Here is an 11231-nt window from a genome sequence, read left to right as displayed (position 1 = left end):
GTGTCACACTCGGCTTGCTTTTGGCTCTACACTCATTCACTCTTGGAGGACCATTTGGGGTGCCAGGGATCAAACTTGGTATCAAACTCTGGTCTGCCACATGCAAGGCAGTTCCCCATGTACAGTTGCTCTGGTCTAAAAACCAGTAATATTGTATGTACTTTTTTTTTATGTACTTGCTTAAATCACATAACTTAATTTGTAATTTTTTTTTTCTTTTTGCAATACTGGGGATTGCACCCAGGATTTTACATAGGGAAGGCAAATACTTTACCATTTAACCACATCTCTGACCTCTAATTTGTGAGATTTTTGTAGGTTTTCTTGTTGTTTTGTTTTAAATACTGTTTTATAAATCCTTAAATGTTATAAGACTTATATTACCACTGGGTGGCAGCCCTGGCCTCTCCCACTGCTTCTGAGATATAAGAATCAGCAAATATAAATAGGATATTGGTTTACAGTTGTTTTTGTTTGTTTACAGCTTTCATCTTTATTTCTTTAATTCATTTATATCATTTTAGCTTGTCGCTATAACTGTTAGATCAGTTGAGATAAGAGTCTTTTTTTTTTTTTAACTGTCAAATTATTTGAATATAAACTGAGGAAGATGGCTTTAAAGCAGGGGTCAGGGTGATAGCACAGTTGATAAGGCTTTTGCCTTGCATACAGCCTACCTGCATCTGATTTTCAGCTTCCCATATGGTTCCTCAAGCCTGCCAGGAGTGATTTCTGAGCACAAAGTCAGAAGTAATGCCTGAGCACTGGTGGATATGACACCCCCCCCCCCAAGAAAAAAATAATTTAAAAAATTTTTAAATGACTAGTAAAATACACAAATTGAGTAATGCTTTTTTTCCCATCTTTGGATTTTTCTTTTTTAGTTTTTAATGTTTTGTTGGTTTTCTTTAATTTTTTGTAACGAAACAACAGATATTAGCAATTTCTAACACCTCACTAAGCTGATAAAGGTTTTGAGATAGTAGAAGTATGGGATATACTAGAAGCAGAATGTATGTCTGTGCTAGAGTATAATTAGAATTTCCAGTAGTGCATGTATGTATCTATTATAAGATGCATATAGGATGCATATAAAATGTTATAGGATGAAAAGTAGCACCAAGAACTCTTTTTTGTAGTTCAATATTTTTTATTGGTTTTACTTTAAACACATTCTTATAGTCATTATACAATAATGACTATAAATATGAATTTTACTTGAAGCAGTTTTCTTAGAAAGTAGGAAAATCTTAGAAATAAGTTTGCTAGGTAGAGGCCAGACTTGTGTTAGATACCAGGTTTACTTAGTCAGAGCCTGGCACACTCTGCATCTTGACACATCACGTATTCTGTGCTTTAGACCAGGAGATCCTTGGGACGAACAGTATTATGTCAATTTTCTCCATATGTGAGGAGATACTTAGCTACCAATATAAGTACACATAACTGCCTAACCTAATCTCTTAAGTGATTTCTAAAAAAATCTTGGCAAATTTTTAGAACTTTTATATGCTCAATAATAAGCTATTGCTCCTTGTATTCTCTAACTTGGTTGTTGAATTTTTGATTAATATATTTGCACATATATTATTATATGATGATTGCTATATATAGTAACAAGCACCTAATGCTGAAGATAGCGTTTCACAGATATATCACTAGATAAAATAGTAGGAATAAGAAGGCGTGAAGGCTCGACAGATGAGCAAGTCATTATAAATTAGGTCTTGTTGGCAAATAAATTATCTCCAATATTAATGCTCTTTCTGTCATCTAGTTTAGAGATAACAAAGAAACAGGAACACCTTTATCTGGGAATAAAGCAAAACTCAATTTAGCTCGCTCAACTCTCCTCCTCCTCAACTCTCTTTCTGCTATCAGTGCTGGAGTTGAATTATGGCAAAACTCTCCTCTCCTCTCAAGCTGTCAAATACTGAAGTTGAATTAAGGAAAAAATTTCTTTCACCTCTCTTCTCTTCCCCTTCTCTCTCCTCTCCTTTCCTCTGCTCTCCCTTCTCTGCCCTACCGTATCTTCAAGCTGTCAATACTAGAGTTGAATTTCTTCAAGGTGGTTATCAGTAACACAGTGTGTGTGTGTATATATATATATATACATGTGTATATATACATGTATATGTGTGTGTATATATATATATATATATATATATATATATATATATATATATATATATATATAACACTGTGGTATCAAAGTATAGAGAAAATCACTTCAACCAGTACAAAAAGAACCCTTCTCACTCTTCCTAAGTTCACAGCTCCCAAACATGACGAAGTTAACAAGTTTGGAATTTCCAAACTTTTTTTCCAGAAGTAATTAAGAGTAATTCCAAATCAATGAGTAATATAGCATGCTTTAGCTCTTCTATTGATTTTGCCTTAATATAAGGGGTTCCCAAGATCAAAGAATAGTAGAGTGAGGGAGGGGTACTTGCCTTAATCCCCAGTCCTTCAAATCCTATATAGTTCCTGGAGCACTGCCAGGAATGATTATTGAGTGCAAAGTACTCAGGAGTAATGGGCATGGAGGGGAGAGTCCCCTTGTAATTATATAATTTGGATTAAAACCTTTTTAAATGTTTCCATATAATTACACAACTATAGTCAGATTTTCCTTATGTGATATTTGATTATTGGGTAGATTGCATCCACATTTTCTTGTATTATGAAATAGTAGGGGTGAGGGTGTTGACCATCACTGGCATGGTGACTCCTGACTCTTAAGGGATCTCTTCTGATGGTTCTTGGGGGAATTGTGTTGGGGGTCAACTGGGTTCAGTGCAAGGCACTTACCTTATTTCCTTTACTGTATCTCTAGCCTCCATTTACATTTTATGAACAGAATCTAGTAAACTCTTTAAATGCTATTTTATTATAGCTGAGGAAAATTAGCTTCTACCGAATTCAGTCATCTGTTAAGCTAATGATACTGGTTTAACAGTTTATATCACTTAGTTCTGTTCTAAATACAGACAAGATTGCTGTGTGTACTCCACACCTTAATTCCTAGCTTTTACGTGACCTAAATAACCTCAAAACCAAATTCACTAACAGTCTTCGATCTGAAAATAATACAGTTTGTTGAGACATGTTTAATGAATGCTATAGTCTAATTTGGTTTTGGAGTTTGAAGAGCAGTTGTTGTTTCAATGATTGATTGGAGCTTGAGAGATACAGCAGGCAGCATTGCAAATAGCTGACCCAGTTTTGTTCCCCAGTATGGTCCTCCAAGTACTCCCAGGAGTTAATCCTGAGCATAGAGTCAGGAATTAGCTCTTCGAAACACAGGGTGTGGCCGAAAATCAAAAAATAAATAAAGGAATAACTATTGACCATGTTCACAGAGAGATAGGCTTAAACACTGTCTTGAGAGTGTTAGCCAGAGCACTTCATTATCTCAGATATTTCAGAATTGGACTGATGCCTACTGTGACTTCATACAACTTCCTTGATTGACTGACTAAAATAATTCCACTCAGGCCAGAATGATAGCACAACAGTAGGGTGTTTGCCTTACATGTAGCCAACCCCGGACGGACACTGATTCGATTCTCAGCATCCCATATGGTCTCTGAGCCTGCCAGGAGTGACTTCTGAACGCAGAGCCAAGAGTAACCCCTGAGCGCCACTGGGTGTGACTGAAAAACCAAAAAAAAAAAAAAAAATCCACTCATTTTCTAAATTATCTTTCAAGCTCATGGGAACTAGTTTCAATATTTTGGAATGATGTCAGTTTTTATTTGTATTTATAATACAAGACAAAGACTGCTAAATTTCCTCTTTGCATTTTATTTTTTTACTTCATGGAATGATAATAGACTTAAACAGGAAAGCAAACATATACATTTAAAAATAGATATTTAATGTAGTTAAGACAATGGTTGTTTTAAAAAAAATATATTGGTCTCATACTTACCTGGCAAGGGAGATACCATGATCACGAAGGTGGTTTCCCCTGGCCGAGGCTCACCCATTGCACTCTGGGTGTGCTGACCCCTGCGATTTCTCCAAATGTGGGAAACTCGACTGCGTAATTTGTGGTAGTGGGGGACTGCATTCGCGCTCTCCCCTAAGGGGAAAAAAATATTGGTCTTGCGGCCAGAGAGATAGCACAGTGGTGGGGCATTTGCTTTGCATTTGGCCAGCCCAGGGGGGGCCCAGTTTGATTCCTGGCATCCCATATGGTCCCCCTGCCTGCCAGGGGCGATTTCTATGTGTAGAACACAGGAGTAATCCCTGAGTGCCACTGGGTGTAGCCCCAAAACCAATAAATAAAAAAGTATATATTGGTCTCAATTTATATCAGACTATGGAGAAAATGAATGGGTTAACTTTAGGAAATACAAAAATATGTCAGTTCCAGGAGGATACTGTGAATAAACACTTAAGTGATTGTGTAATTGATATTTTCAAGTCATTAGAAAGTAAACAAGTCTTCTAGGATTAAGTTATACCCAACAAATTTGATATTTTTCAGATGACAGATAAAGGGATGACAAATTTCTTTTTGACACCAAGTAATATTAAATTTTTAATCAAAGTTTTAAAAAAATTTATTGATATGTATGACTGAATCTGTTTAGCTTTTCAAAGTTTCCATTATTCAAACAGCTCACCTCATATTTGCTCAGGTGTCATTATTCAAACTAGAAATATAATATGAAGAAAATGCGTGAAGCTGTCTAAAGGCTCTCAGCTAACTTACATATCTAATGATGGAATGCTTAATGGGGAAATACTTAATAGAAGTTATGGGTCAGAGTGTAAATGTTAATTTATATAGGATCATCAAAGGACATCTACCTGGTAAAATCTACTTGAGTATCTTGTATGCCTATTTAATAGAATCATTGTTGACTTGGATTAAACTAGTTGATTGTTCAGCAACCAAAACCACAAAACTGGTTATATAGTAGCCAAAACCACAAATAAAATGGTATTGTATTTATGTGGAAGCTTAAGACGAGACTATTCTGAATAAAGCCCAATTCTGCATCTTAAGAAGAGTTGTTGGGGGAATGTTCCTGGACAAAATAAAAGTTAAGGGCCATGGAGGTGGCTCAAAGGGCTGGAGTATGTTTTGTTTATATTTTGTTATTTAAACACCAAGGTTATAAGGTTGTTCATAATAGTTCTCCCCCACACACACACAGTTACAGTTAAACAGTGTACACTACCTTCACTAGTGCAAAAGGGTTGGAATGTATTTTGCATGTGGCTTTGGTCCCTGTCAGTGCATGGTGTTTGATGACCATTGGGAGTGCCTCCCCCAAGTTAACACTATAAGTTTAGCAGACTTAAGGGTTTTATAAAGTATACATCACATAAGGAGTTGAGGTTGAAGGAAGTCAAATCCATAATCATGGAGGCAAAATATACCAGGAGGAATTGGGAAAGTATTCCAACGAGGTGCAAAAGGGACACAAGAACCCTGAAAATGAGGGTTTAAAAGTATGTGGGAAAACACATGGGTCAACTTGAAGTGTACTTTTTCTACCACCAATGTCTCCAGTTTCTCTCCCGCCCCCTGTGCTCCATCCTGCCTCTCTTCTCTCTTTTAACCCTTTGTAACTCTTTTCTAATCATCATGAGATAAGCAATTATTTCTAAAAGTTCTGCTAATCTTATCATTCACTCTGTCCCCACTCAAGCATGTAGTGAGCCTTTGATACTAATTGGGAAATTGGAGTTCAGACACACCTCAATTGGAATTTCCGTCTCCACCCCGATATAATCTGTAGTAAAACTAATTTTTATATGAGGAAAAACTGAGTAAACAAGTTTTAAGTGGTATGTCTGTTGATAATATGAAAAGTATAGTTAGGGAAAGCCTTTAGAATGATTTCTGTCACAATAAATATCTAGTATACATGGACTTTTATTTACCTTTAACATGTAGAAACCATAGGCAGAAGTGGATTTGAAAGGGAAGAATCAGGAAGCCAAGACAGGGAGAGTAAAGATGAGATTTGGGAATCAGCATGTATCAGAACCCTCAAGTTGTGTGCTCATACCTAAAGACTAGAGGGACAAGAATCAACCAGGAGATTGGTGAGAGACTGGTCAAGCAGGGTCTGAGCAGAGAGGTTGCGGCTCCTAGCTTGTGGCTAGCTAATGGTCACTGGCTGGGTGCTTGGGTCAAAGAGAGCTAGCACCAGCGCTCTTGGCCTTGGAGTAGTAAAAACAAAGCAAGAAACACAGCTGTTCTGTTTATTTTATTTAGTATTCACAGTATTCCTATAAATTAGATACTATAGTTGTCTCAAAGTTATAGTTGATTCACTAAAAACATTAAGTGACTTGCCTTATAATGAAACACAACTAGTATGTGTCAGATCCTTGCCAACCCAGGCAAACTGGTTTCTGAAACAATGATTTTAATTATTGTCCTTTACAGGGTATCTCCAAGTAGAAGTGTTACTCGGCTGATTTGGGACCCAAATAAAAGAAGAATTTGCTGCCAGTAAGCTACAGCAAATATGTCTCTAATTTGTTGCTGCTACTATTAATAATATGTCCAATAGTTAGCACAGCTTATGAAGACTTAATGTGTTACTGGCATTGTTTTGTCTTCATTATTTTGTAAGGCCTCATTATGTCTTATTTGAGCCACCTAAAGTGCTCAAGGCATTTACTTCTAGTTCTGTATTCAGGGATCACTCCTGGTAGAGTTCACAGGATCCTATGTGGTGCTAGAGATAAAAACAGGTTGGTGCATACAAAGCAAGAGCCTTAACCTTGTACTATCTATCTATCTGGACTCCCTTTTTTTTTTCTTTTGGGCTACACACGTCAGTGCGCAGGGGTGACTCGTGGTTCTGTGCTCAGGAATCACACCTGGTGGGCTTGAGGAACCACATGGAATGCTGGGGATAGAACCCAGTTCTGTCGCATGGAAGGCAAACTTCCTAACCCCTGTGCTATTGCTCTGGCCCTGGGGCCCCATTTTATAATTGAAAAAAATGAGACTCATGGAGTTATTTTCTTGGTGGTTTTATTCTCTTTACATCTAAAAGTCACTATTCCTCAACCTAGTTTCTGGTTTCTAATACAAACTCAACAATAAAACTCATGCTTATGGAGATTACAAATAATCAAGGCACTGCATCTAGGGGATACTTTTCAATTACTGACTTGGTGACACTTTTCTACCCCCTGATCATCACTCCATTCTTCATTATATCCAGAATTACCTCTCTGACCTATCCAGCACTCGTCATCCTTTTTTATTTTTGTTTTTGGAGACACATCTGGTGATGCTTTGGGGTTACTCCTAGCCCTGCATTCAGGAATTACTCTAGGAGGTTCTTGGGGAACCATATAGAATGCCAAGGATTGAACCTGGGTTGGCCGTATGCAAGGCAAACACCTGCTGTACTATCTAACCCTTCATCTTCCTTTTACTTTTTTTCTTGTGCTGACCCTTTTTTCTTTGGGGAAGGCAGCAAGTAGCTCCACCACCACCATCACCATCACTCCCAGTGTTCAAGTTCTATTTCTGGTTAGTAACTCTTAGCAGTGCTCAGCGGATTGGGTGTGTGATGGGGATTCAAACCAGGTCAGTTACATGCAAAACAAGAGCCTTACCTCTTATACTATCTCTCCAGCCTTTGTGCTGGCCCTTAATGTGGGTCCAGAAGCATCTTCACATGCCTTCTTACCTATATTAATGTCCTCAATACATCCTGGTTTTAGATACTACTGAAATATTGAAAGTAAAGGAGATGGGGCCTACTCTTGACAGATTATTTCCATATGTGAGTCTCCCTCTGCTCATGTAAGCATCTCAAACTCTACTATCTAGCTGAACACATGAAACATTACTTTGCACCATCCCAATCCTGCTTGCTTTAATCCCACTCCACCCTCTATCCATTATTTTAGATGATATATTGGCATGCAGTTACTCAAACTAGAACCTGAAAAGCATGTTTGCCACCTCCTCCCCCACCCTTCCAATCTACTCACTATTGACTGTCAATTATACCATCTTTATCTTTCAATTTTAGTTTCTTCTCTCCATAGATAGAAATATCTAGTGAAAGTCAACCACTTCTCTCCATAACTGACCAATACAGTTGCCTCCAATCTGATTCTTTTTTACTATTTTCTTCATTCTAGGCATAAACTTTTCAAAGCTTAAGTACAAGGTCAGATTTGAGCTTTAACCTCTTTTTTTGACCTTTGCTCTCCAGATAAACTTGATAAACTTGAGGGTCATCAACAAGGCAGTCAAAGCTTTCTAATTTCTTAATTCTACCTGCATTTAGAGTTCCATTTTGTTTGTTTTAGAGTCCTGCACTTAAAGTCCTTTTGGTTGGTTGGTTGGTTTTGTTTTGGGGCTACATCCAGCAGTGCTCAGGGTTACACGTGGCTCTGCACTCAGGAATCATTTCTGGTGGGCTCAGGGGACCATATGGGATGCTGTGAATCAAATTTGATAGACTTAGGAAACTACAAGAAGTTTGATGCAATTGGAGTACAAGATTGAAGTGCCAAGAAATGGACTCAGGGGGCCAAAGCAATACTACAGTGGGTACAATTTCCTAAGTATCATTTTTGGAATTTTATTTTTTGTGTGTGTCTGGACTGAACTCAGGTATTGTACATATAAGGGAAGTACTCTGCAGCAGAACCACATTTCTGTCCCCATCTCATAATTTTTTTCAGTGTTTCAGTCCTTCCTCCAGGAAGTTTTCTCATCCCCCCCCCCCCCGACTTAATTAATATTTCTCATGACATTTCTGTTAGTTCCTTTTTAATGTTGGTTTAAGAAAGTTCTTTGCTTGTTTTTGTTTTGCTGCCACCACCTGTTGGTGCTCAAGAGTTACTCCTGGATCTACACTCAAAGAGTTACTCCTAGCGGTGCTCAGGACACCATATGGAGTACAGTGGATCTAATCCAAGTTGACCATGTGCAAGGCAAGCATCCTACCTACTATACTATTATTCTGGCCTGATTTTTGAGAATTCTTATTTGTGTGCATCTTTTCTACTAGTAAGTTCCTATGGCCACATTTTATCCCCAGCACTACATGATCCCTGAACATCACTAGATGCAGCTCTAAACAGTGCCAAGTAGCTGAGTGATGCTGGCACTAGTGGCATCACATTGAGAATTCATTTTTCGGGCCCGGAGAGAGCACAGCCGTGTTTGCCTTGCAAGCAGCCGATCCAGGACCAAAGGTGGTTGGTTCAAATCCTGGTATCCCATATGGTCCCCCGTGCCTGCCAGGAGCTATTTCTGAGCAGACAGCCAGGAGTAACCCCTGAGCACCACCGGGTGTGGCCCAAAAACCAAAAAAAAAAAAAAAAAAGTGGTTGGTATCAATGACCCCTATAGAGAATTCATTTTTCGAAAATATATTCACTTGGTCAGTTATCAAGCTGTATTACACATATTACACCATTCCCAAATAAATAATTAGAATCTCAAAAGATATTTGCACATCTATGTCCATAACATTTTCACCATTACTATACTGCAGATGCAATCTAAGACTCCATCAATAAATGTATAAGCAAAATGGATATTCTGCCATATGCTACAACGGGTTAACTTGGAGGACTAATGAAATAAAAAGTCAAAGTTTAAGGGAATTTCATATGCTAAGTGAAAGTCTCAGAAATAGAAATACTACATATTTCCATAAATGTGAACTATGTAGTAGATATAAAGATAGACAATAAATAAAGACATAAAGAAAACTTGCGGGCCCAGAGAGATAGCACAGCAGCGTTTGCCTTGCAAGCAGCCAATTCAGGACCAAAGGTGGTTGGTTCGAATCCCGGTGTCCTATATGGTCCCCTGTGCCTGCCAGGAGCTATTTCTGAGCAGACAGCCAGGAGTAACCCCTGAGCAACGCCGACTGTGAACCAAAAACTAAAAAAAAGAAAAAGAAAAAAGAAAACTTGCAAGGAGCTGAAGAGTTGGGGGAAAGTGGAAAATTACTTTAATGGGTAATATTTGGATACAAAAGAAGTATGGAAAAGAATTGTGGTGATATCTGCTCAGAAATAAAAATGTAATTAATACCAGTGAACTATATACAAAATAAAAGTTTAAAATTAGAAATTTTATGTTCATTCTATTTTACCACAATAAATTTTTTAAACTCAAAACGAGTACTATAAATAGTTTTATTCTAGTTTTCTCCTCTGTCTTTTCAATTTTCACTTCCCTATGCCCCAGTATTTTTAGTTTCTAATTTGCTTTCAGGTTTTCTATTTGCAAATGCAAATAAATGTGAATATATATATGATATGTGTGTAATTTATACATATGTAGTTCTTCACCTCTGACTTTAAAAGGTATTAATTTTGAATCTTCTCATTTATTTATTGCTTTTAATTTTTATTATTAATTTTTAATTATTGCTTTCTTTGCTTTGCAGCCACTACTAATTTCGTGTTCAGGGTTTTTTTCTGGCAGTGGTCAGAGGACTGTGGTGGTTCGAACCTGGGGTGGCTAGATGGAAACATGTGCTGCCTTTAAAGCAGCTCTCTCTGGCTCCTAAAAGCTAATCAGTATCCAATTGAATGAACTCACAATAGGGAGACTTTGAAATGGACAACTGAGGGCAAACTAATATTGTCTGCTCACAGCTATTGGGCTTTTGTGGCATCTAGTGTGTCCAAGATGTAGCCTATGGATAAGGCATCCCCCATACCCAATTTTAGACAGGTTCTCAAGCTCCTTTTTCTCTGGAACTTTCTCAGGCCACTCCCTCTGATGCAATATTTGCAGTGGGCAGAAAGGAGGGTGGTGTATTAGCCCGCCCTTTCTGAGCTGTCTGGGCTGGTTCTTCTGTCCCCAAGAATTCAGTCTTCACAACACTTACATCTCAGTTCCAACCTCTGCTTTTGGAAATAAGGATGAACAGAAAGCTTCCTTCTGGAAGGAAACGATGTTCCAGGTGAAGCAGAGTGCAAATCCCAGATCTCACAATGGTCCTAGAAATCTCAACAAGTTTTATGTGGATTTTCTACATCTTGATTCCATGTTTGCTCACAGGTAAGCATTAATTAGCCAATAATCTGGGACTTGAAAATAGATCAGGAAAGTGAAAAATACTTTCCCAGCATTTAAAGAACTGTGAATTTAAAGAACATCTTGATCTGCACTAAAAAACATCTTGATGTATTTAAAAAATGTACTTCTCACCCCTGAAGCCATGTCTCCACATCTCAAAGGAAAAATATTTAATGAAAAT

At 37.8% G+C, this 11231-nt stretch overlaps 1 protein-coding gene and 1 non-coding gene across 2 annotated transcripts in view; both read left to right on the top strand.

Moving 5' to 3' along the window:
• The first annotated feature begins 3926 nt into the window (after window positions 1–3926).
• On the top strand, window positions 3927–4090 carry LOC126012437 (U1 spliceosomal RNA). Its single transcript, XR_007496910.1, has one exon. It is a non-coding gene; the product is annotated as a U1 spliceosomal RNA (small nuclear RNA).
• A 3652-nt stretch (window positions 4091–7742) lies between these two features.
• Window positions 7743–11231, top strand: part of IL20RB (interleukin 20 receptor subunit beta) — a 29952-nt gene continuing 26463 nt past the window's right edge. Inside the window, exons 1-2 of the mRNA XM_049775614.1 lie at window positions 7743–7795; window positions 10944–11032. Coding sequence (XP_049631571.1) covers window positions 7743–7795; window positions 10944–11032 — 142 coding nt within the window. The remainder of the gene's footprint in view (window positions 7796–10943; window positions 11033–11231) is intronic.

The sequence above is a fragment of the Suncus etruscus genome, chromosome 6 (genome assembly GCF_024139225.1).
Source record: "Suncus etruscus isolate mSunEtr1 chromosome 6, mSunEtr1.pri.cur, whole genome shotgun sequence".
In the NCBI taxonomy this organism is placed as follows: domain Eukaryota; kingdom Metazoa; phylum Chordata; class Mammalia; order Eulipotyphla; family Soricidae; genus Suncus; species Suncus etruscus.
Note: the sequence above shows the minus strand (reverse complement) of the source record. Positions and strands in the feature narration are given on the sequence as shown.